The sequence below is a fragment of the Ambystoma mexicanum genome, chromosome 7q, assembly GCF_040938575.1.
Source record: "Ambystoma mexicanum isolate Mex_15411 chromosome 7q, UKY_AmexF1_1, whole genome shotgun sequence".
Taxonomy (NCBI): domain Eukaryota; kingdom Metazoa; phylum Chordata; class Amphibia; order Caudata; family Ambystomatidae; genus Ambystoma; species Ambystoma mexicanum.
In genome coordinates this window covers 608,819,174-608,845,720 of record NC_090941.1, presented here as the reverse complement: position 1 = coordinate 608,845,720, position 26,547 = coordinate 608,819,174, and the positions used below count along the sequence as shown (strand labels likewise).

General features: G+C 47.3%; 1 protein-coding gene across 3 annotated transcripts in view; it reads right to left on the bottom strand.

The window, feature by feature from the left end:
• Positions 1-10,211: 10,211 nt before the first annotated feature.
• SPART (spartin) overlaps positions 10,212-26,547 on the bottom strand; it is a 574,761-nt gene continuing 558,425 nt past the window's right edge. For 2 of the 3 annotated variants that reach the window (XM_069639230.1, XM_069639229.1), the window contains exon 8: positions 10,212-12,813. In XM_069639230.1, the coding sequence (XP_069495331.1) occupies positions 12,621-12,813 (193 nt within the window). In that variant the 3' untranslated portion in view covers positions 10,212-12,620. Of the gene's footprint in view, positions 12,814-21,651; positions 21,693-26,547 lie in introns of all 3 variants that reach the window. The other variant, XM_069639231.1, reaches the window with a different exon arrangement.

The following is a 26,547-nucleotide window of genomic DNA, read 5'->3' as shown; positions in this document are numbered from 1 at the left end:
AGCGAGGGAAAAAAAACCCAGCCCAGGAGCCAGAGAGAGTGGCTGAGTGTGTCCCCCAGTCTTCCCTCTTTCCAGCCTTTTTAAACTCTTTGAACTAAGACTGCCCACCATGTAGGTCCTACTTACACAAAATATAGAATGCTCCTGCCTTTCTCTGAAATGTCACCTCCCATTGTCATCCAACCAGCCCTCTAGATAGTTCTGAAGCACATGACCAATCTGACAGCTTATAGCAGAACCAGATCGGATGGAAAAGTTACATCTGCCCCATTTCCTGCTCTGAAAGTCTTTAAAACAATAACTAGTCTTTAGCAGAATGGATTTCACATTCCACAACTCTGACTTGTCATGTCTTCATTCAAACACAGTGCAGCATTAATTCTGCATGTTTTTTTTTTTCCAACATTTTTTTGTTGTTATTTTGGCTTGAAAAGTAATGGATAGCTTTAAATGTTAGATACATTTATCACTTGTTAAGTGTTTAAAAGAGGAGAAAAAGCAACAAAAAGAAAACATCACTGAACATAACTGAGTCATCATAAATCATGAGATTTCATCGAGAATAGAGTCCCGGGTAACAACTAGGGGAGGGTGAAAGAAGGGGGTGGGGGGAGAAGGAGCTAAGTGGAACTTGGGGGTGGAAGACTGCTTAATTCGGCGTTGGCGTAGCATCAAAATATCAGTATTTCTTTGTAGCTGGGCGTGGGATGGGTTCCTTCGGTTGAGATTTTGCTAGGTTAATGTCTCTAGTCTGTTTAGCTTTTAGCAACTTGGAAACATACCAGGGCCTTCCCCTATTTCGATCCTTTATTCCGTTTCGTTCTTTTCAGTCCTGGGTTGCCATCCAACTTAGTGTCGGGGGCTGTCTTGGCAAGCCCGGGATTTTCTGCACAAAGTCCAGGAAGGGGGCCCAGGTGCGTTCAAATTTGGGCCTATTGACTAGTCTGATGGCCGTGACTTTCTCAGCTGCCACGATGTCCCAGCACTTGGACCACCACATTTGCGTGGACGGGCCCTCCGGGTTTTTCCAAAGTGTGGCGATGGAGATTTTAGCAGCTGTGAGGAGATGGGAACAGAGGTCCGCCAGAACGCCTGTTAAGGGGAATTGGCCGTCTCCAGTCGCCCCCAACAATACAATTCCTGGGTCCCATGGGATGGTCAGCCCAGTAATTCCTTTGATCTGGTCCAGGACCTTCTTCCAGAATTGGGTGGCTTTCGGGCAGGTCCAAAAGAGGTGGAAGAAGGTTCCCCTGTCCGGACATCCCCTCCAACACTGAGCAGGAATGGCTGCATTGCATTTGTTTAGGATTTCGGGGGTGCGGTACCATCTATAACAAACTTTAAACGCACTTTCTTTGTCACGCATTTTGAGCTTTTTTGGGCCCGGGACCAGATGTGTTGCCATTCCTCGGGTTCAATCGGTCTACCAATATCGTCTTTCCATTTTAGCATATATGGCTCTTTTGCAGAGGGATCAGATCTATCCAGCAGTTTGTACAGCGTCGAGATTTTCCCTCGTGGGGGGCTAGCTGATAGGGTATGCTCTAGTGCCGTTAGCTCTATGCTGCTGTGCTTCCTGACCTGTTTGTTCGACATCCAGTGTCTCAGTTGTGTGTAGCGAAACCTTTCCGTTTCCGGGATCTTGAATTTAGCTTTGCACTCCTCAAAGTTTAGTGGACGGCCATCCTCGAAGAAGTTTGCCAAGTTCTCCAGGCCCCCGGCTCTCCATTCCGCGAACTGGTTTGGTGTGATTCCCGGGGAGAAGACTGGGTTGTCCCAGATTGGTGTGAGGGGTCCCATTGTACTTCTGCATTTCCATCGACGGGCTGCCTTTCTCCAGCTAGCCACTGTATTCCTTGTTGCTGGCAGCGGGCCCTCATCTTGGGTCCCCTTGAGTTCTTTGTGGTGGGGCAGCCCTTCGATTGGGATTTTGCTCCAGTCTTCTTCCAGCTGCAGCCACTGGGGGCGGTTGGCTTGAAGCTTCCAGGCGAATGCTGGGGCTAACTGAGCTGCCAAACAGTACCTCGCTACATCTGGGACTCCCAGGCCTCCCAGTGCAGCACTCCGGAGCATGATGCGTTTCGGGATCCTCAATTTCTTTCCTTCCCAGACAAGGTCCAGTATTTCCCTTTGCAACTTAAGTAGAGCCTTTTCCTGGATCGCCACTGGGAGAGCCTGCGCAAAGTACAGCAGCCGAGGGGTCAGATTCATTTTTATCTCTGTGATCCGGCCGAACCATGAGATTTCTTAGTTTCTCCAGCGTTGGATGTCATTTTTAAAGTTCTGTGAAGAGTGCCGGGAAGTTTGCGTTGTACAGATTCTCAGTTTTGTTTGGTAGCTGGACTCCTAAGTAGCTGATGCTGCTTTTTGCCCAGGGGATCTGGAGCTCTGCTTCCAGTGTAGTCTTAAGCTTCTTTGGGATATTGATGCCCATCGCCGAGGATGTGTGAAAGTTTACTGTGAACCCTGAGGCTGCTTGGAATTCCTTGAGGGTTTGCCATAGAGCTCTTAAGGATTCTGCCGTTCGAGTGAGCGTAAGCAGCACATCGTCCGCGTATAGCGCTATTTTATAGGATACCCCTTTAACCGGGAGTTCGTGTATCGATGGGTTCCATCGGATCCTGTCCGTGAATGGCTCCATTGACAGGGCGAAGATGAGGGGGGAGAGAGGGCAACCCTGTCTCGTGCCTCTGGAGATTCTGATTTTGCCAGATTTGGCCCCATTTAGGCATAGTCTCGTGTGGGGGCTTTGGTAGATGGCCAGGACCCACTTTATGAAGTTTGCGCCAAAGCCAAAATGTTGTAGGGTTTCCTTAACATACCCCCAGTCCAGCATATCGAATGCCTTGTGCGCATCCAGGGAGAGAACTGTCATCCATTCTGTTAGCTGAGTCTATAATGTTGATGGTTCTGCGGATATTATCCTGAGTGGCCCGCCCCGGGATGAAGCCTGCTTGGTCCGGGTGGATGATCTCTGGGAGGAGCTGAGCCAGCCTGTTCGCCAGTATTTTGGCGAATATCATCGCATCGTTGTTTAGGAGAGTTATGGGCCTATATGATGCGCATTGCGTTCAGTCTTTCCCAGGTTTTGGGATTAGCACCGTTATGGATTCATTCATGGATGCCGTAGTGGAGCCGATAGAGAGGAACGAGTTGTATAGGCTTGCCAGATGGGGTGCTAGCAGGTGGGCAAACTTCTTATAGAATTTTGAGGTCAGCGCGTCTGTCCTGGGCTTGGTATTCTTCAGGTGACGGATTGTTTCACTGACTTCCTCCGCAGAGATAGGGCCCTCCAAGTCAGACAATAGGGGGGGCGGCTGTGTCTTTGAGATGGGGGCTAAGAATTGAGCGATGGCGTGGCTTGGAGATAGGGGTCCTGCCATGATTTCCTCGTGGTGTTGAACCATTATCTCGAGCTTTTCTTGGTCCAGGTGATGTAGGGAGCCATTTTTATCGAGCAGGGCTTGGATATGGTTCCTGGTATGGAGCTTTTTCAGTTTGTGTGTTAGGAGCCGGTTCGCTTTGTTGCTATTAAGATAGTAAAACTGTTTAGTGTAGATTAATGTTCTGGCGGTCCGGTCTGCTAGGTGCATCTCCAGCTCTCTTTTTGCTTTTTTGAGTTCTCGGTTTGTTGTTTTCGTAAAGTGTTGTTTAAGCTTGTTTTCCAGTTCCACTAGCCGTTCCTCCAGCTTTCGTTGCTTCAGCAAATTTTGCCGCCTGAGTCTGGCTGTGGTGTCCATTGCCACCCCTCGGATCACCGGTTTCATAGCGTCCAACACCGTAGCCGCTGAGGAGTCTGGGGGTGTTGTGTTCTCGGTGAAGTAATTCTGGATTGCCTCAGCGAGGTCGGAGCTGGCCGCTACGTCAGTCAAGATGAAGTCCTGCATTTTCCATTGCCGTTGGGTAGGTTCAGGGGCTACGTGTAGAAGCAACGTCATTGTGACCAGCGCGTGATCTGAGATCGCTATGTGCCCAATATGGATTTCTTCCACACAGGGAGCAATGGCGTTTGCGGCTAACAAGAGGTCGATCCGCGAGTATCCGCTGTGAACGTGAGAGAAGAAGGTATAGTCCCTTTCTCCCTGGTTGTGTAGTCTCCAGATGTCTATTGTTTCGGTTTCCCTGAGGAATTCGGCCATGGCTAGGGATCTGCTGAAGTCGTCCCTTGAGGCTGGAAGAGTCTTATCCACACTCGGGTCTGGGGGGAGGTTGAAGTCCCCTCCGATTAGTAGGTAGCCCACGGAGAAGGCAGTGATGATAGGGAGGAGGTTGCGGAGAAATTGGTCTTGGTCTTGGTCTTTGTTTGGGCTGTAGAGTGCTACTAGGGTAATCGGTAGTTCAACTAGGAGGCCTTTCAGGAGTCTCTTAACGGAAATCCGAGTTAATGGCAGGACTTGGCTCAATAGTATTGCGACTCCTCTTTTTTGTGTGTGGCTGAGGCATAGTAGCATTTAGGGTAACGTCGGAAACAAATCTGCTTTTCGTCTTCTGCTACCAGGTGGGTTTCCTGGAGGAAGACAATGTCGGCTGCTAATTTGTCCAGTCTGTGTTCCGCCGATTTTCATTTTCTTGGCGCGTTGAGGCCCTGTATGTTCCAAGTCGTGATGGTGTGTTGTTTATCGAACCCATCCTTTAAGTAGTCCAGATCATGGTCTTCCCTAAAGGTTGAATGTTACAAGTTTTTCGGTGCCTTCTTACGCCGAGCAGGGAACACCCTCCTTCCCTCCCCCCTTCCCCCAAACAATAATAAGGTATCCGGACCAGCCTTCGACCAACGGAGCAATCGGCCGGACCGGTGTAACAACTTAGGTGGAGGCAAACTGTGCCTCGTCTGTTGGCCAGTAAAATGCAGGTTGAGGATGTTCGGCATGTGATCATTGGCGGGGCTGAGCTCCGCTTCCGGCCCTGGGAAACTGTCTCGCCCCGGCCTAGATAGGCTTAGGTGGGCAGGTAGGTCGCCTGGGTGACTGGGCTTGAGGGGCCCGGGGGATAGCTGGGCCTTCTAGTGGAAAGGCTTAGGCCGATTCGGTTACGCTATCGTCCGGGTTGGTGATCAGTTCGGGAAGCGGTGCAGAGCCCCTCCCCTTCTCTTGTGGCTGCGGCTGACGGGGGGCTTCTTCTTTAGAGGTTGTTGTCCCTTTTTGTTTTGCTTGGTGGACCCCGGGGTCTGCGGCAGCCGGTTGCCTTGGTCCATGATTTGGAGGGGTCTCTGTGAGGTCTTCCCAGGGCATCCACCGGCCCCCCCGGGGGCATCCCCCTCTGCATCAGGGTTCATAAATCGGTCGGCTTCCCTAGGGGAGGGGATTAGTCGTGGCTTGCCCTCCCAGTTGAAGATTAGAGCTGTAGGGAACCCCCATCGGTAGGTCGTTTTTCTATCCCTTAGCCATTCGGTAAGTGGTTTGAGGGCTTTTCGTTTGGCGAGAGTGGCCGCTGCCAGGTCCTGGTAAAGGGATATTTCGGCATCTCTGAAGCCAATTCGGGCTGAGCATCTAGCCTCCCTCATGATTTCTTCCTTGACTTTTTAAAAATGAACTCTTGCTAGGACATCTGGCGGGGAGGTTGTGTTTTGTCTAGCTCTAACCCTGTGGACCCTGTCCAGTTCCAGGGGGGCTCCTTCCGGGAGCGTGAGGATGAAGCGGAATAAGTCGTTGACGCAGTGGTCGAGTTCCTCCTCGGGGACGGAACTCGGGATTCCTTGCAGTCGGATATTATTGCGCCTGGACCTGTTTTCCGTATTCTGGCTTATTTTCAAGGGCCTCGCATCTGGCCTCCAGCGCGGCGAGTCTATCCGCCCCCTCTCCAATCTCGAAGTTTTGCTCGAATAGGGTTGTTTCTATTTCTTCTGTCCTGGTTTCGACTTCCCCTACCCTCTTGTCAAGGGACGAGATTTTGCCTTTAATTCTTCTGTGCCTTTTTGGTATTCCTTGGTTATGGCAGATTGGAGCTCCTGGAGGTCTGCTTTAGTGACCCCTTGGGTTGGCATCTCAGTATTGGGGTCCAGGAGAGCTCCTGCAGTGTTGTGGCGCTCCCCTTTCTTCGTCCTCTCCCCTGTGGTGGCAGAAAGCAGGGTCGCTATGTCGGGTTGTTTAGGAGTTTTAGGGTTCCTAGACATTGTTCCCTGTATTTTTAGCGGTGAGCTCTGATACCCCTCTACCGGCGTGGGCCGTTTTAGTTCTATTCGCCACGGGGGCCCTCAGGCTGGACTGACCCTCCTTGTGGTTCTGTTGTGGGGTGCTAGGCGTGGTTGGCTGCCTTATTTTACTGTTAGCCTTAAAACTCTGGTAGGGAGCGGCCAAGCCGTAAGTTATATCTGTTTTGCCCCACTTCTCCAGGGGTTGGGTGGGGGCGCCGGGCTCCCGAAAAGGTGGAGCGCCGGGCCCCTCGGAGCTGTGGTGCAGAGTAGGGGAGGAGGGACACGGCCCCCTTATGAAGTTCAGGCACAGACCCCGCTTCTGGGGTGAGCCACAGCCCCTTGGGCGCACTGCGCGCTCCCACTAGAGCTGGGCTTGGGATCGGAGGCGTTGGTCCGTGAAAGGGCTCGAGATCTGCGGCAGGTGCCGCCCTACCTTTCTCCAGGCCAGGAACCAGTCTCCGAGGTGCTGAAAGTCTCCTCCCTCCCGGGCTCCGGGCCCAACCGAAGTCGGGTCGTGAAGGGACTGCCGCTCGGTGCTCGCAACTTCCCCGGGCGTGGGCCGGCGGCCCCAGGACCCTCATGGGAGCCCGCCGGGAGGCTGCCCTCACCAGGAGCCGGTGGATCTTGAGGGGAGTCGGTACTGGTGGATCCAGAGGATAGCGGGGGAGTCCTGCACTGTACTTCTCCGTGGCCGGTCTCTTCCCGCTTACGTTGGTTGACTCCGCGCCCAGGCCTCAGTGTAGGTCTGCTTGCGTGGGCTAGCCCGACCGGGCCCCCAGGGGATGAGGCTCAGCCAGTGCTCTAGTTTGTAGGGAGCTGTTGCCCGTTGGTGTGTCTCTCTCCCACAGGGGGAAGGGGACCAGCTCCGCTTCTCGGCGGGGGGCCGCCCCTCCCAGGAGCGGGCGGTTGGAAGTTGTTGTGTTCGGCGGAGGGGACGGAGAAGCCCCGCGCCGCCCTCGTTGTGGCAGGACTCCACCCGCCGCTGGTGGCTGGATCTGCGCTCGGTCCTCCGGCGCTGCCCCACCTGCGTAGGGCACCCGATGGGTCCCGGTGGGAGAAAGGGGGCACCCGCTACTCTCTTCGTTGGATATTGTTCTTGCTGCCCGCTGGTGCACCTCTCCCCCGCGGGGGGTTGCTAGCTGGCTCCGCTTCCCGTCGGCTCCACGGGGTCTCTCGTTGCTGGCCTTTGAGAGCGCTCCTGCGTCTCCCGTCCGGGTCGAGCGGTCGGCAGAGGGAGGCCGGACAACCCAGCTCAACGGCCCGCCATCTAAGGGCCTCTGGGAAACTCAGGCATTACTCGGTCCCCCGACAGACTAGGGCATCGAGATTGGGGCGACAGCTGGAGCAGCCCCTCGGCTCTGCAGAACGCCGTTTTGCTTTGCTGGAACCTCGATTTTACTGGGGCATTTCTGGTAAACACACGGTCGCGGCCGGGAGCTCTCACCGGACCAGACCGTTCACCATGGTGCCAAGCCAAGCCCCCAATTCTGCATGTTTAAGATTTATTGCATGTCCAAGCTAACCCTGCACAGTCCAAATGCCTTGCACACTGGATTTATCACTCTGCACCAAGTTTATATAAAAGGCATGAGCTGACTTGCACTGATTATTAGTAGGGGAACATGTTATATGCTAGATGGATAAGGTAAATTAGTATATGTTAGTCTCATGTTTTTATTTTAGGGCAACTCCGCCCACAACTGTGGTGTAGTGGTGCAAAGTGATAACACCCAGGTTATGCAATGCCCAATTCAAAACCTTCATTTTTCTAGCATTGTTCTGTGCATTCCCAATATTGACATCTACTAGATTCAGCCTGAATCTCACACCAGAGTCTCACGCGCTTGCTCACCACTGGGACCAATCTTTTACCTTTGCTGAAGTGTGGAGCCCTAATTGAAATTCAGAACACATTTCGCTACAGGGGTGGTAGTGGGATTAAAACAGACTACCATAAAACAAATCATCATATTAGGTGCCAGAAACCATTGAAATAAAGAAATGTAATTTTAGGCAGTATAGACAAAATTAATTTACAACACAAGATGCTTGCAACAAAAAATAAATAATAGGCTGGTAGTGACCACACAATTTCAATAATTACAACAACACAGTAATGTCCCGTGAACTGTTTGAGCCACCAGAGCAGGGGAAAAGATAAGATTTTGTTTGTGGTGGGTTTGAGCAATTGTAGGTCTATGGTTGGGTAGGGGGCTTGGTTGATGAATGAACTAACGCTATGGTGGGGGAATTGACAAGTATACAGTGGTGACAAACTTTCAACAGCCCATAATAAGCAAAAAGCCTGAATAGTTATGACACTAGCTGGTAGGGATCAAAACATTACATTACAGAAAGACCAAAAAAATATTATACGGCCAGGTAGAGATAGAAAACGGAAGCACAGGATGGTAACAACAACAAAAAATATATAATCTATTATATGATCTGATACCGACAACGAAAGACTGGTAGGCTCAAATTGCTGAATCGCAAGTATCTGAGCATCTTCCAGTGGGGTAGGCCCCCGCCAGAATCTCAAACATCTGGAGTAAGGCTATGAAGGGCTCTCTGAGCAAGGTCCTGTACAACCGCTGAGAGTCAATGGAAGCCTGATGTCAAACAAAAACCAATAATAAAGTCTGTGGGTAAGCCTGAACATAATTAAAACATTACTGTGATCGTGTCCTGATGTTGAGAAAGATCCTTACTGTGAAAAATTGTAAGGCAACAGACAGGAGAGACATGTGTCCTAGCGAAGGAAAACGAATTAGGACACTAAATATAAGCTTAATTAGCGTTGATTGACTCCATGCCTAATTAAAAAGGTCACATGGCTAACCCAACTCAATAATATTCAGAGTATGTTATGGTCTCTTATTGGATTTTATATAGTACACTATTTCCATTTTCATGATCTCGTTGCTCTGGCTACTAGGAGCAGACGATAATGATATGTTATTTATATAGCTCCTTAAGCCAAAACGCTTTACAGAGAACACATTTACATATATTTATCTTCCCAATCAAAGTTGCTACTCATTTATCGACCACGGAATGATGAAAGGCTGAGTTGGCCTTGCCGGGATAGATCGCAGCAGCAAGCACGCAATCTGCTGAGCTGTGTTACCAGCGATGAACAGTGCAAGACTACATGGCTGTTTTATAGATGCAAGCCAATTAGAAGAAACCAGGCTTTGTGTGCTTGTATTTTTGCAGCTGGTTTTTGGGGTTAGGGGTAATGAGGTATGTGTATCTGGGAAGGAGCTTCAGGTGGAGAAATGCGGACTAGCTTGTGAAGGTCAACCCCAAGAGTGAGGATGGGCAGAAACTTGCTGTGAGTGACAAGCTGGTGGAATAGGTTATAAGTTCTGACAGCATTAGCGTGTGCAAGGGAGTTGGGGTGGGAACTCATTGGTGTTCACCTGCAGTGTGCGAGTGGCGAGCCAATGTGTGGTATAGAAAGGAGAAAGTAGAATGGTGAGCAATTAGCATACGGCACAATCAAGAAGCCATATATAACAAGGCAAAACAAACTGTTACAAGGCTTAGTAAGGCATGAAAAGGCCTGACAAGGCACACCATGCCACCTCCCCACACTCCTGCCACTGGCCTCTGCAGTCCACTTTCATTTTCACTTGGCCACTGTTGCACACCACTTGCAACAAGGATCGGGGGAGGGGGGTTGGCATATGAGTGGAGGGGGCTGAATGAGGTCTGCACTCATTACTAAGTGACCTGCTAAAGGTTATGGGAGGTATGATCCTTTTGCTCAGATATGAAAACCACAGGCACTTATTAACCCACCTTAGTATGTCGATTGGCAAGCTGAGAGCTTTGCTCGGGTGCTTTGTCTGGGGGCATCCAGGGATTGTCAGGTGCATTTGGAGCCGAAGACAGAATCCTCAGTAGTTTTTCAATGGTGTCTGTCCTAGTGTCTCAAAAAGACCTCAAGCCCCTCTCACAAAGCACACACTGCAACAGGGCATCAACAATCTGTTTATTCTCTCTATAATTTTATTTACTAAAAACCAGGAACAATGCATTGTTTTGACAATGAAGACATACAAGGACTAAGTTATTGGGAAATAATTTAGTTTTATTAGTGTTGTAATTGCAATAAATATTTAATGACATACTCTCTTGTGAGGAAAAGTAGAAGGCTGTATACATTCGAACTATCCACACGAATGACTGTACAACATTCAGGTTAGTAGCTCAATAGTGGAGCATCACTTCAAATCCATCTGACCATCAAACGTAGCATTTTATAAATATACTACTGATCATTGTTTATATGGGCTTGTTGGAAAAAGTGCAGAAACTAAACATTGACAGGAACAGTTTCAGATATTTTATAATGTAGCTGTTCAATAATTCATAGTGGTAGCTGGTCAGTTTATTGTATTTCTATAACTGGATTGTAAGGACTGGGGAACTGCGGCACCTAACATGTCTGACAAAAAACTAGCCAAAGAAAGCAAGCATATAAAAGGAATTGCAGAACTGCTATCAAAAGAAGGCAAGAGGGGCCACAAACCATGGGAAATGGCCTGCTTGTTGAGACATCACTAGTTAGCGACTTCTGAGAGCTGTTTTTTAAATCTTTCCTGGAAATCCAGCAGACATGTTTCTAGGCTTGTTATTGGGAAGAAAGTTCAGAATCGTAATGCAGCAAAGGCAACTCTCCTCTCCCGAATGGAAGAGGAGGCAAAAGATTGAAAAGGTAGAGGAGAAACAAACACATAGCTGCTAGATGATCAACTGGTAACAGAGGGCACTTTTTCATGGCAGCATGTCATGGCCTGCTGAGACGGACTGCCAAGAAAAACACCATTAGGTCAAAACACCAATAAAGGTTACAGGTGTTGTAGGAGTCGACCAGGGGATAATGCATGGAATCTGAATAACACCCTTTACTTGGGGGTGCTCATTTGATGTAACACAAAAGACTCACCAGCCCATATCCAGTAAAGGAAGGGGAAGAATGCTAGGTGAACAATGTTACTTACACAGCGCCTATGTGGTACCCACCATCATTACATCTTAACATGCTAAATATTGAAAAGGGAATGATTCTAACAAGCCTATAGCATCTTAGCAATTTTTATGAATCTCGATTTTCAGCCGAAGCAGTATGTCTGCATTCTGAGGCAATAAGGGAATTGCTAGTAAATAAGTGTTATCCGTGTCGTCATCTATCTAAACATCTATATAAAGATGGTCTTCAAACGCTTGCAGATAATTGAAAATACTTAAGGGAATGAATGTTTGGAGAGTGCCAGATAAGAGAAAAAATACAAACTGGCAGAAGCATTATGGTTTGGAATTCGTTTCAGATTTCTCTCAGCCATATCATTTGAATTGCATTCATATAGATGTATTGTAACGAAATAGTGTATGTTTACTTTACAGCACACATTTTAACAGACATGTATTTCCAAAATATAATATTTCTCCTAAAATTGAAAAAAGTAACCCATGTCAACTATAAAATAGCCTTTTTAAATAAAAGTAATTAAAATGAGGTTACATATTTCATTTCAGAGTTAATTGTGTAATACTATTCGGTCAAACAAAAATCATCTTTTGGGCAATCACAGTGACAGGGTTTAGTGCACAGCAGCATTTTATATGCCAAATCATAGATATCTTCTATATAATTCTAGAAATTAAATACATTGAGAAGTAAAACAATTAAACAGTTTTGCTATGACCTTATATTTCGTAAACAGTCTCACAAGCAGCAGAAATGATTTTAGTAAACACAGACAAACCGTATTGCTTTTCAGGGATGTTGAATGGTGGTTTCCCACTAGTCCACAGCTCTATGCACACCTATGGTTCGGTAACGTTTTTGCTGCAGGGCTTTCTAAACTTTTAAAATCAGCCAGCAAACAATATTGTAGAAGGCCAAGAAGTACATAGCCAAGAGGCAAATGCTAACATACTTCTTACATAATGTAAATCCACAGTGCCTAAACAAATAGGAGTGATTTAGAGATACAACCAAGACAAAAAGGTAGGGTTTTCCCCTTGCTCCTAACTCTGCACAGCATCCTTTTAAATAGTTGAGCATGTTCTGTAGCTGAGGACAAGTGAACAGAAAGGATGTAAAGTCATCTAAAAGCCATATTAAATACCAGATAAACTTGGATTTTAATTTTGTTTGAGAGCTCTATCTTAAACAGAAAGATCAAAAAGCAAATGTCTTTTTAAGACTTCATCTTCTGAATGGTTTTTAATGCATAGCATACCTACCACGAGTATGATTTGTTAATTCAATACAATTGTTACTTGCACCTAGTTAGAAATCACAGAGTTTTACACTCATGAAAGTTTAACCCCAGGTCTGCAAATAAACTCCAAAAGATCACTGCAGTAGTGCAGAGAAGAGGATTAGTTACAGTTTGCTGTTTTTTTAAGTTGCACGACAGAGGATATCATTAGTCCGTCTTAAGGCTTTCAGCGGTGCATTTAAGGAGCTTCATGAGAGTCCATCCTTTTCCTCTGGTTTCTCCTGTATCTTGTATTTATCTAAGATGGCATGCCCAGTCTCCTTTGCTGTTTTCTTAACAACTGCTTTTATACCGAGGTTGTCGATGTTGAATGCCGTCACACCAACATTAATGGCAGAATTAACTGCATTATCCGTAGCATGAGCAGCATTTTGTCCATACCTAGAGCAAAAATTATTAAAATGTGAGATTTATTTTTCTTACAACAAATGAATCAAGTTAAACCAAAACGCTGTTAAATTGGGACACTAGCAAATCATCAAACAGGATAAACACCAATTTGTTTCCCCAAAAATCAAAATCAACAGAATCAAAGGGATTTGGTTTAATTTGCTGCTGGCAAACTCTTAAATACGATGATTGTTCTTGCATTAAAATGAAAACCATGGATTTGTTTTAAGCTGCAACATCATTGATCAAAAAAGGTCAAACCACATGCTTTGCTTGATGCGATTAGCAACTCTATGTCACTACTGTTTCCCCAGCAGGCTCTCTTACCTCAGTGATTGAATGGGGCAAACAAAAGCTGTGGTCCTGAATGCAGATTTTTCAAATGTTGAAGGGAGTGGCGTCGCCTAGTAAATGAATGCAAAGTAGCCCTCCAAGCCAAACATCAGACAAAAGGATATTCACTAAGGTGGGGGGAGGTGGAGACTACATCTCATGTACGTCACCAGCATGAAGATCACTATTTCAAATTAACCAAGTCACCCCTTCAACATTACCAAAATATTGCTGAATTGGTTTCCCCAACCACTCAACCTTTCACCAAGATCTATTATGAGAATTATATGATAGACATTTCTGTTTAATACTTTGATCTGCACCTATCATTATGCCAGGGCTGAAAATAAGGACTTGTGTTTTTATTACACAAAATATCACTTGAAACCCTGGTGGTTTGGTTGTCTTTTTGTTCTTCTCCAAGTGAATGATTGAGGGCACTTATGGTGAGTAAAAGGCATAGGTGTTTAGATGCCTAGATGTCAAGGGGTAGGTAGTGCGAGATAACCACACATCTTTTGTCCCTAATCCACAAGATATTCATATTGCAATTCATTTAAAATGGACGGCCACTCTTTCTTATGAGAGTGAGTGTATTTCTCACAGTTGATCTGGGTAAAGAATCACTTACAAAAGGATAAGCAGTAGCAGGAGAATATGACTTTTGATGTTGGAAGAGCTACTTTTGTTTAACACGTACACAACATTAGGCTGTCGGGAGTGCTTGTGGCATACATGGGAGAAGAGTCACGATAATGTGAATACGGTACATATTCCTCTTTCATATTTTCATACACTACCTAGTGTTTGGCTCCTGCATTACCCAATGCTTCAGTGGTAGAGAAATGTGCTAATAATACAAGATAACCTAATCCTACTGGCCACGATTGTCTCTGAAAGTTTTTTTTTTATAATTCACAATGACAAACGCTGTACCATGTATATTTTGTATAAATCTGTCCATGTAAAAACAGATTGGTTAATTGCAAATTTAACAAAAGTACAATGCTTTCCATCACCTTCAAAAATGTGTTTATTAGAATAGATTTGCCTTTTATTTGACCGAATACTGTTACAAAGTGATTCACAAATAATAGAGTTCCAAGGATAAGTGTCAATTACTAACTATCCAGATTTGAAAAAGGTCACTCTTAAAAATAATAACATTGTTTTGCCATGATCCACATTCCTGTTAACAGAAAGGAAAAAAGAATGCTGACATAGCCTTACTTATTTTCATGTCCAATACAGAGAAATAAATAATGGATTACAAAAGGACACTGTCACAATCCACTCAGCGGACGTCCTCAAGTGTCTCTCCTAAAAGAACATGTGCTCTTTGCTTCGAGTTTTACTTGCTTTTTCACAATATGAGACAATTAACATGGATGGACAAACCATTTTTTAACCATCTTCAGAATGTGACAAAAGTTCACCCACACAGAAGCTCATTCGTTTATTAGAGCACACTCTTGCATAGCTCCAACACAAAACAGCGAGACATTTAAATGTTTTGGAGCCAATTGACAAAAACAGTTTCTGGTAGAAATTCCGACTTTCTCGTCATTTACTCCAGAAGAGAATGTACCAGTACTAACTCTGATTTACTCCTGAAAAGAGGTAAATAAGTCAGTTACTGCTGGTAACTTCGTGAATCGGACTCTAGCCTACGGCACCTTTTTTTCTTCCTCTATTCTATTTGCCTCAGCATGATTATAGATTTCTAGGAAACGCTTAAATAAAAGTCCTATATTTAATTGTGCAGCATGGCTGCCCTAAACAGCCAGAAAGCCAGATCATAGATGTGTAAACACAGTTTGACATTGAAGAACAATGTTGTATTGCGAAAGGGCACTGTTGTGATAATGTCCTACATGTTACAAATAATCAACAAAAACATCCTTAATGTATAGGAATGTTCTGATTACTTACCGGTAATCTTCATTACTCATAGTCCTACTCTTCCTCGTCACAGTACTTACCTCATGCGGCACCCGCCTCCGACACAGGACCTTCTTCTATTTCTTCTTATTTCTATAACTCCTCCCCCACACCCACGTCACTTAGTTTCATATTACCAAGCCGTAGCATGGGACCTTCCCCGCAGGGAGGGTGAGGAGGGTCGTCAGTACTGTGACGAGGAAGAGTAGGACTAGGAGTAATGAAGATTACCGGTAAGTAATCAGAACATTACCTCCACGTCCACTCTTCCTCGTCCCAGTACTTACCTCATGAGGTATACCAAAGCAACAAACGGGGAAAAAGGTCCCAATGAGACAAGAGTCAAAACAGTGCAGAAACACACACCTTTAATAACTCCAATATTACATCCCCACAGACAAAACTCCAACCCCGAAGGAACCAACCCCCGAGTGGGAGACATTCAACCTATAGTGGTTGATGAAGGTGCTCTGATCAGCCCAAGTGGCAGCTCTACATATCTCCTGTAGAGAAACCCCCCTAGCATCGGCCCATGAGGCCGCCAAACCTCTGGTGGACCGCCCCTGAACGTGCGCAGGCACAGGCAGGCCCGAAGCCACATAGGCCATGGAGACCACAAGACGATCCATCGGCTAATGGACACTACAGATGCCTTACGCCCAGCCCCAGCCGGGCCAAAAGTAATCAGAAGACTGTCAGAGCGGCGGAAAGGGGCAGTTCTAGCCAAGTACTCCAACACCGCCCGCCGCACATCAATGCTATGCCAAGCCACTTCCTCTGGCGTTTGCGGATTTTGAAAAAAGGCAGGGAGAACCAGATCCTGAGAGGTGTGAAAACGAGAAACAACTTTAGGGAGAAACTTCGGATCACACCTCAGCACCACCGAGTCTGGCAGAACCCTCAGGAAAGGGGGGTGACATAACAGAGCCCCAATCTCCCCAAGCCTACGGGCAGAAGTTATGGCAATCAGAAAAGCAGTCTTCAGCGTCAGATGTTTCATATCAATTTCGGAAATGGGCTCAAAAGGAGGCCCTTGAAGAAACTTTAAGACAAGAGGGAGATCCCAAGGAGGAAGCCCCTTATAAGTACAAGGACGGGAAGAAGAAAAACCCCTGAGCAACTTCCCCACCAACACCTCCCCATCCAAGTGCCCATCAGAGTCCCCCAAAAGGAATTTTATGGAGGCCCACTGAGAGCGAAGCGTGGAAACCGCCAGGCCCTTGTCAAACCCATCCCGGAGGAATTGAAGGATAGCGGGGAGGCCAGAACGCAGGGGTGGAATCCCAGACCGCCCACACCAGTCCCGGAAATGGCTCCAATGTCTGCCGTAAGCCTTCAGAGTGGAGGGTCTAAGAGCATTCATTATGGAATCCACCACAGGACCAGAAAACCCCTGAGATATCAGCCTAGCCCGTGCAATATCCACACTGCCCATTGTATCTGGCGGACCCCCAACCGTAGCTCCCCCAGAAGGGGACAAGGCCACTTCGGAACCAGCCAAGGCTCCTGGCACCGAAGCTCCAACAGAGAGGGGAACCAACTCCGGCGGGGCCAGTACGGAGCGAACAACAATACAGTCACCCTGGATATTCTGATGCGCTGAACCACCCGAGGCAGAAGAGGAATAGGTGGAAAAGCATAAAGGAGACCCTGAGGCCACTGCACAGAGAGGGCGTCCACCCCCCACGCACCCTCTGTCTGAAAACGAGAGCAGAAGAGGGGAACTTTTGCTGAGGCTGGAGACGCAAACAGGTCCAGAATAGGGGTCCCGAACCTGACACAGATCACTGCAAAAACCTGGGTCGAGAGGACCAGTTCCACCGAGGAGGGAAACCGGCGGCTGAGTAGATCCGCCCGAACATTGTCCACCCCCCTGATATGTGAAGCCACCAGGGACACCAGATGTGATTCCCCCCAAGCACCTATCTGAGCTGCCAGGGCATTCAAGGAGCGGCCGGAACCCCCTTGGCGGTTGACGTAAGCCAAAGCTGTCGTATTGTCCGTCCGGACCAAAACTGCCCGGCCCATCAGCAACCTCCTGAAGTACACCAGAGCCCGGAGAATGGCACACAACTCTCGCCAATTGGATGTCCGATGGCTCTCTTCCGGATCCCACAACCCCTGAGCAGAGAGAACTCCCAACGTAGCTCCCCAGCCCCTTCCACTGGCGTCGGTAGTAAGTGTGGTCACCGGAGGAATGATCAGGGACACCCCAGCCCGTAGTTTCGGAACCCTCAACCACCACTGCAGGGAGACCCGCAGCGCCAGAGACACCGGAATCAAAGCCTCGAAAGCTTGAGATGAAGGGAGCCAGTGGGAGAGAAGGTAGGACACCAGGGGGCGTAGATGAAGACGGGCCCAGGGAACTAGAAACAAGCAAGAAGCCATGTGCCCCTGCAATTTCAGCAATAGGCGGGCCGGGACATACTGCCTCCCGAGAACACTGCCCAGAACAGTCAGCAAGCGACGGACCCTCTCCAGGGACAGGAACACCTTCCCCATCCTGGTGCAAACCTGTGCACCAATGAAAACTAGATCCTGAGAAGCCTCCAGTTGGGACTTCTGCCAGTTGACCAGGAAACCCCAGTCCTGTAATGCCTGGCAGACCAATCGGAGATGAGAAATGACAGTCTGCCGGCAGGACGCTTTGACCAACCAATCGTCCAGGTAGGGAAATATCTGAATGCCCCGCAGATGTAAGTGCGCCACCAGGGGAGCCACCAGCTTGGTGAAAACTCTGGGGGCAGATCGCAGTCCGAACGGGAGCACCCTGAACTGAAAATGTCGGGATCCCACTGCAAAGCGGAAGAACTGCATGTGCCAGGGACGGAGAGCCACATGGTAATAAGCGTCCTGGAGATCCAGAGATGTCATCCAATCCCCCTTTATTAACATCGGAAGAATGTTCTGTAAAGTCTCCATCTTGAAGTGTTCCTTTTGGACGAAGCAGTTCAGGGCTTTGAGGTCCAGAATTAGACAGTACTTCCCCGAAGGTTTGGGGACCAGGAACACCCGTGAGTAGAACCCCTGACCCTGCACAGGGAGAGGAACGGGCATGATGGCCGCCTTCAACACTAATTCGGAGAGCGCGGCGTCCATGGCCAACCTCTTGAGCCGAGACCTGGGAACCACAGTCCGAACCATGCAATGCTGGATAGGAGGAGACAGGAAATGCACTCGATACCCCCATTGTACTGTGTCCAGAACCCATGAGTCGGAACACCACCTTTCCCATACTGGAAAAAACTGCCGGAGCCGCCCGCCCACCGGCAATTCCAAACCGTCAGGACTTAGGTGCCTGGCCAGGACGTGAAGAGCGTGGAGGACCCCGACCCCCCCTAGCCCTCCGAAAAGAATGTGATGAGGAGCCAGGAAAAGACCTGCTGGTCACTGGACCAGCCCCAGAGGAAGATTTCTTGGCCGTTGAAGGAGGCTTGCGTCGAAGTTTGTCAGCATGTTTGTCCGCCCTAAAAACTTTGTGCACCTTATCCTCAAGGCAATCACCAAAAAGCCTGGACCCAGTGAAAGGAAGTTTCAGGGCAGCCGCCTTCTGAGACCCATCAGTCTTCCAGTCCCTTAGGTGCAAATGCCTCCGGGCAGATATACCAGCCCCCATGGCCATGGCTGAACCACGCACCCCATCAAAAGCCAGATCGGCCAAAAACTCAACCTGTATCTGCATGTCTGTAAGCAAAGGGGCACAATCAGAGCCTTCATTGACAGCCTTTTTCAACTTCCTGAAACCATTCAACACTGTTTCAGCTGTGTAGGAACCATAGATATTTGCTCGAAGGGCCAGATGCGCCCCTGCATGAACCTTCTTAAGGCCGGAATTAACTCGGCGGTCCACTGGATCCCGGACGGCCGCCTCCTCGGCCGACATAGAGGAGCGACCCACCAGGCTGGCGAGGATAACGTCGACCTCAACTGGATCAGACAGCAAAGTCTCGCCCTTCAAAGGGTAAAGTTTGGACATGAAGCAGGGCATTGCAATCTTCTCCGGGTCATGCCATTCCCGGAGGATTTTTTCCCGGATATCGGAAACCAATGGCAACCCCTTCCTAGGTGTATGCCTATACTGGCGAATAGAAGGGTCGGCCCCCTCCACCGGCACCAGGGGCTCTGAAAATCCCATGCAATCTCCAACTTGAGCCAGCACCTCCTCCACTCCCTCTCTGTCCAGATACTTCCCTTCAGCATCAGCCAAAGAGGAACAAGAAGAGGCCCATGACTCAGCGCCAGAAGAAGAGGAGGATGAGGAAGACAGACGCCTGCGCTTGTGTCCATGAGCATGTGTGAGACTCCCTCTACGATGCTTAAGCAGCTTCTTCAAATCCTTTCTGGTCAGGGAAAAACGCTTAGCCTTCTTCTTTCTCTTTCTGTGTAAATCAGGAGAAGAGGAAGACGAAGAAGAAGAAGACAGGACCAGATGCCTGCTCTTTGCAGAATGTTTTCCCATGTTGAGTAAGCCCAAAAACAGTGACCAAGGAAGCCTGCTTCACCAAAGACCCCTGCACACTGAACCAAGGCTCCACATACAAACAATTGCTAACGTGCCTCTCCCACATTCAAATAGAGGCCAGAAAGAACAATAACCAATAGGAACAACATCAATTAATTCCTCTGGCAACATGCCTGCAGCATCAGAGGAGGAGCCCACCCTCCTCCGGAGCACGTGGCTCAAACAAGAAAAAGGAGCCGCCAATCCGTGCACAGCCGCCCATGCAGCATGGCCATGCAACAGGAAAAACATGCCCCCCCCTTCTCCTTACCTGAACCCGGGTCCGTTCTCCCAGAACCCGGGCCACAATGCCCTGCGCTGGCCAAAGCCCAGCAGAAACCAGGCAAGGCAGCCTGACTCAACCGGGTCCCAAGCCCCGCAGGGAACCCAGGAGTCTTGCCACACCTGAAGGAGCCGAAGGCCCCGCCACACAGCCCCATCAGGGGGCCAGCATTCGGAGCTCCCCAGCGCCCCCGCCGGGAAGAAAAAACAAGCCCAATCTGCCGGAGGCAGGAAAAATTAAACTAAGTGACGTGGGTGTGGGGGAGGAGTTATAGAAATAAGAAGAAATAGAAGAAGGTCCTGTGTCGGAGGCGGGTGCCTCATGAGGTAAGTACTGGGACGAGGAAGAGTGGACGTGGAGGTAATGGGAATTATAAAAACAAACCAAAAACAAACTTTTTTCAAAATGTAAATTATTAGAGCATGTTTAAACATTTAAATGAACTGTACAATGTATTAGTGACAATTCTAACATTTTATTATAAAAAATCTATGTTGTATACCTTGCTAATTGAAATTGGGATTGGAGAGCTGTTAAATGTCTCTCACATACTTGGAAAGAAACTCCCTGTGTTTTGCATCCAATCATCACAGAGAATCACTCACCAGCTTGCTGGGCCAATCCCCGCCCCACAATTCTATACAGTGAAGCTATATGCAATACAGATTAAAAGAGATGCTTTATGGCGGCTAGAACTGGGAGACACGCCATTTCTCTTTTATTTGCGAGATGTGCTTTTGGCATGCGTGGTGAATGAATGTTACAGGAATACAGTTAGTAACTGCCCCAACAAGAGCTGATTTTAAGATGCATTTTATAGAGCTAAAAGACAACCTAAATCGAAAAATAAAAGGGAAACAGGACATTTAACGTTGGTAAAAGCCCCTAAATAAACGTGAACAGTTTAGAAATTCCAGACTGTCATTTATTTTTTAAAAGATACATTAAAAAAATGATCTTTGTTGGAGGCACCAATGGTTTTCCCATCAAAATCTACACTGGGACTCATTACCATTTAAAATGTCTTGAATGGTTAAAAAAAAAAAAGGTAGAAACAAGCAGTCTCTTTATTCGTACCATTCCTGCTTTTCGGCTGGCAGAGAAAGGCATGGAGAGGGAAATGTGCATTTCCCCAATATCTGCCAGGAGGCAGACAGCATAAAAGTCAGTATCTAATATTGATGGCACTGCAGAGGCTGGAAAGTGAAACATCAAAAAACAGCTGGATACCATAGCGATTCAAAGTAATACCGGCCACCATACATGTACATGGTGGCAAGCATTATCGTTTACTTATTGGTTTGGGGTAGTAAAAAGGCACAGGAACCAGTCGATTCCTTTGCCTTTTACCACACCAGCCAGCCAGCATACCGTCAAAATCTACCAAAGTAGACTGCGGTCGCTGTGCGCTCCAGTGGATGATAAAGGCTCACTTAAAACAGTCCTTTTGCATAATGTCAAAAAAAGGCGGCTTTATTTTTTTCAATAATTAATTCACAGAAAGCCAACACTGCCAACACAATATCGTAAGTGCTGGCTTTGCAGGACAAACAACCCACCGTCGAACTTTGCAAACACATCTGGCCATCCAATTATTTTAATGAACAGTCAGGTTAGTATTCTTTTGGTGAATTTAAATGAATATGCACTTCAAAAAAATTATAGGACTTCAGCCACAGTGATTGTCAGAAGGATGGTGAAACACCACTTGCCAAAACAATAGTGATCTTAAGGGAACATTATTCAAAGTGAGAGTTGGAGTTTTCATTACTGTTCTGTGATGGAGGATGATCTTCAGGTTGTTTGCCACACCTAGAATGAAAAAGGGAAATTCTAAACATAAAATTAACAGCAGCGTTTGATAAGTGCACTAAACCATGTCGCAAATTCTGCGTCTTCGGTTTTGAGCCTCTATTTCAATCCTTGGTCTCTACTACTACCATAAACATACATTAACATTTCACATTGAAATTCGGCGCTATAATAGGCCACGTTTAAACCACAAAGAAAGCACAGCACAGACATGAAGAGTTCAGTTCCACATCAATCAAAATCCAGACCAACCTAAAAGTGAAGGGAGTTGTATGAAATCATGTCGCCTAGCCAGCTTTTACAATTAAAAACGAAGTTGTAGAAGACCAACGTTCCTTCCTTTCTTTATTTTGCTTATAGGGTGATGATCTAGGGCTGGCTGTAAAGAGAACAGACATCCCTGACAAAGTTGCTTTCCCACAGAATGATGTGTCGCAGAGCTTTGTGGTGTGGCACCAAATGTTGCCCCCAAAGAATGGAATTTTGTCAGTGTGGCTCATGTCAGCTCAGCATGAATGTTTCAGGTTTGTGTAGGGGACTTACCTGGGGGACTCCGTATTGCTGCACTGTCACATGGACAAGTGGGCAGGGAAACACAGTGACGCAGATTCATCTCAGCATGTTGTCATGCTTTAGTGGCCGCTGCTCCTCCGCAACTAAGCTCACATTGACAGCCCGATCTCAAACATGCTCTCATGAACTCATTCCTTTTGCTCCTCCTTTCCCCTAGCCCACTCCCACAGACCGGTTGATAAGCAGGGCTTTAAGTGGGGTAAGACATCGAGGGGGGGGCCTCATTTGGGGGCGTGGCTTGCAGGATGGGTATTGCCTGAAAAGTACACAAACCATAGTAAGGTATGCAAACAAATATATCAATATGTGTCAACATTTATGTATTTGTATGCATACCTTACTAGGTTTTGTGTACTATGCAAGCCATCTTTTATAAACATAGAAATATGTTACATATTTCTATGTTTACACACATGAATATATAAATGCTTACATTTATATATTTGTTTGCTTACCTTATGTTGTATTGTGCTTGGTGTGAATGCAGGTGCTTGGTAATGCATGAGAGAATGTTGGTGGAGCTGATGGAACCTACCCAAGATGTCTAAGGAACTTACTTTATTACACTGGCAACGAGCTGGTCTTTCTGCGAGACCAGAAAAATAACCTACATGGAAAAAGGAAAAGTTGAAGATGACCAGTCTGCTGCAGGGGGGTGCAGAGAAGAAAGCAGAGGAACCACTGCGCCCACAAGTAAGTCCCATCACCCAGGACGAAGAAAGAGAAAAGGGGAGAAGTCTCAGGATACAGAGGCATTACCCAGGGTTAACAAAGGGGAACCTGACAAACCAGTCGGACAGGGAGATAAGAGAGGGGATCTTCATCCCAGTATAGAGCCAGCGCCACCACGAACACTTTCCAGGGTCAGGGATACAAGGAGTGATAACTTGTATATGGCCAGCCTATAACCAGAGCTAAGAAAGGGGAAGCTGTGCCCCACTAATTGACCAGTAGAAGGAAAGGGGAGCTGCTCCCACAGCAGAAGACCCAGGGGAAATGGGAAAAGTGTTCAGTAATCTAAGAGCACCAGAGTAAAGAAGTGTGGGCAGAAGACAGAGGGTCATCAATGTGATAGGCGTTTGCAGCAATGGACACAAGAGCATATGTCCTTTGCGCCAAATTGGGATCTCTTGGCATTTTGGAAGTGCTAAGTGAGCAGCGCTTCTTATGGTTTGAATGTAACCATCCTTAGCAACTTACCAGTGAGAGAAGCGGGCACAGCATGGTCAGAGGATATTTTGTGCCAATGAGTTGAGTGGTAGGAGGTTTGGGGAGCAAGGTCTCCGCTGGCCAGTGCAGCGGTTGCACTCTCCCCTACCACCTGTGACCACTCAACCGCCTCTCCTCTCTCTCCCTCCGACTTCACAGACTTCTTCTCCTCTAAAATACTAACCTTACGCCAAAACATTCTACTCTCCCCCTCTTAATCTTCCCCTCCTCTTCTCACTCCACCCATTCCTCCTACATGTCTAACTTCACCCCTGTCTCTAACGCTGATATTTCCCTCCTCTTGTCCAAAACGCACCCTACTGCTGCCCCCTCTGATCCTCTACCTACTCCTATAATTCCCAAAATCTAACCTCTTCTCGTAACTTACCTCATTTCTTTCTTCAACATATGTCTCTCCACCGCTACCTTTCCTTCAGCCTTCAAACACGCCACTATCATCCCCATCCTGAAAAAACCCTTAGCTAACCCTCTCCTGGGCTCCAACTTTCGTCCCATCTCTCCCTTACCATTCCTCTCTAAGCTCCTTGAATGACTAGTCTACTCTCAACTCTCAGCTTTTGTCTCCAACCTCCTCCGCCCTACTCAATCTGATTTTCACCCTATGCATGCCACCGAAACTGCTCTCACCTCCGTTCTTAATTCCTTTCTCACTGCTCGCTACTCCAAACACTCTTCTATTCTCATTCTCCTTGACCTCTCTGCCTCCTTTGACACTGTTGATTACCCCTTACTCCTCCACACTCTATCCCCATTTGGTCTCAAAGGCTCTGTTCTCAACTGGTTTTCCTCTTACCTTTCCAATCGGTCCTTTGCCGTATCCTGGGGCGGCCATTCCTCCCCTACACACTCCCTTGACTTTGGTGTTCCCAAAGGCTCTGTGCTTGGCCCCTTCCTCTTCTCACTTTACACCTCATTTCTTGCCCCAATCATCTCTTCCCATGGTATCTCTCGCCATTTGTACGCTGATGAAACCCAGCTCTTCCTTTCCTTCTCTTCTTTTACTCCTGACATTCACCTCAAACTCTCTTCCTGTCTCACTGCTGTCAAAACTTGGATGTCCTCCCACTTTCTCACTCTAAACACTGACAAAACTGAAGTTTTATTCCTTCCTGCCAATACTCTTCCTCCCTCCTCACCCCCTCCTTCTATCCAATTTCACCCTACTCATCTCCCCATCTCTGCCTCTGCCCGCAATCTTGGTCTCCACTTTGACTCTAACCTCTCCTTTACTTACCACATCTCTCTTACCTCCCACGCCTGTCGCTACCATCTCTATAATGTTCGCAAAATCCTATCCTCCCTCACCTTCCACGCCACCAAACATTTCCTCACTTACCTTTTCCTGTCTCTTCTACTGTTCAGCTCTACTCTTTGGCATCCCTGCATCTCATCTTGCCCCCCTCAAATCCCTCTACCACTCTGCAATCCGCACTCTCTGCTCCCTCTCTCCTTATGACTCCATCTCCTCTTTGCTTTCCTCACTTGGCTGGCTTTCCTTTCACTCTAACTTAAATTCAACTTCCTCTGTCTTGTCTTTAAATCTCTTCATAATCTTGCCCCTCCTTACCTTTCCTCTCTCCTCTCTTTCTACTCTCACTCTTGCCCCCTCCTTTATGCTGACCTCTTCCTACTCTGTCCCACCCTCTCCTTGCGCCCCATCTCACTTCCGATCCTTTCAGCTCCTCGTCCCACTTCACTGGAACTCTTTACCTCTCCCCATCGGTTCCATCTCCTCATACTCATCCTTCCGCTCCTCGTTAAAATCCCACCTTCTTCGTCCTCCCTCCTGACAGCCCTTCTCTACTTCCTCCCCTGCTTCTCCCTTCCCCGGTTTCTACCTAATGATCCCAGCAAATTGTTCTGCATACTGTTCTTGTTTATTTCACTCATGAATTGTATTTTACTGCTTCTAATGTATTCTTGTTGTTTTATGTAAAGCGCTTTGGCATAAAGCGCTATATAAAAGTTAATACAAATATAAATACACCAGGAGAGCTCTGTTGCGACAAGAAAGTAAATGGTGATGTTCCGTTTGATGCTGGGGGAACTGGCGATTGTTTTGGAACTTGACGTACACAGTTCATTCAGTGCAGTCAATGGCGAGAGCAACGCCATGAGCGCTGCCTCGCTTTCAAGTCTTAGACTAAAGGACCGCATGGCGTCGGAGCGCCATGCCGGAAGAAGACATGGGGGAAGGATACCCAGAAATGTCTTCTTGCGTGCATGTGAGCTGCTAACAAAGGTTTGTCATGTGAGCGGAAATGCAGTGATGTGCACAACGCATCTGTGAATTGCCAAGTGCTTACAAAGAGGGTCAGAAGCTTAGGGTCCGGGGCATAAGGTACGGTTTACAGGTGAAGCAAAGAAATTATTTTGTTTCGACAGCAGTGCTGAGAAGGAGTATAGTTGGAGTGGCTAGATCATGCTACAGCGTGTCCCTTTGTACAGCGGTGCGGAGAACTAGAAGGAATGTTTAGCGTTGGGTAAATGGAGCAGCCCAAGAGCACTGAGCATGGATCGGATGTAACTGTGGAGGATTGAACTGTTATCCTACTGCCGAAGAAGAAGAGACAGAAAATAGTGATATAGATGTACTGTGTTTCAGAGCAGCACTATGGTGCTACCTTGTGCTATGTCTGCATGGCATCGCCTGGCGAGGAAACACAGCTGTTATAAGTTGCAGAAAGGAGAACAAGCTGTGCACCCTTGACTAACTCTCAACCAATATCCTTTTTAAAGTGTTGATCAGCTCCATGATGGGGGTACTAAGATGTTAAAGAGAAGCAGTTAAACGTTTATGGGTTCAGTTAGAGTGTCATCTGTGTTTTGAAAGCATGGAAAAGTATTAGTTCTTGCCTAGCAGGCTTGGTTGGGGCAATGGTTAGGAGCTATTATTTTTTGTTGTTATATTTTAGCTTTTTGTTGCTGGGCAGCAACAAGGATTTTAAGATTTTAGGAACTTTGTAATGATAAAAGTTACATCATTGTAGGGTGAGCGGCAAGTGGGTCAGATGTGAGAGTAGTGAAAGTGTGCTAGCTTAATCTTATTGAG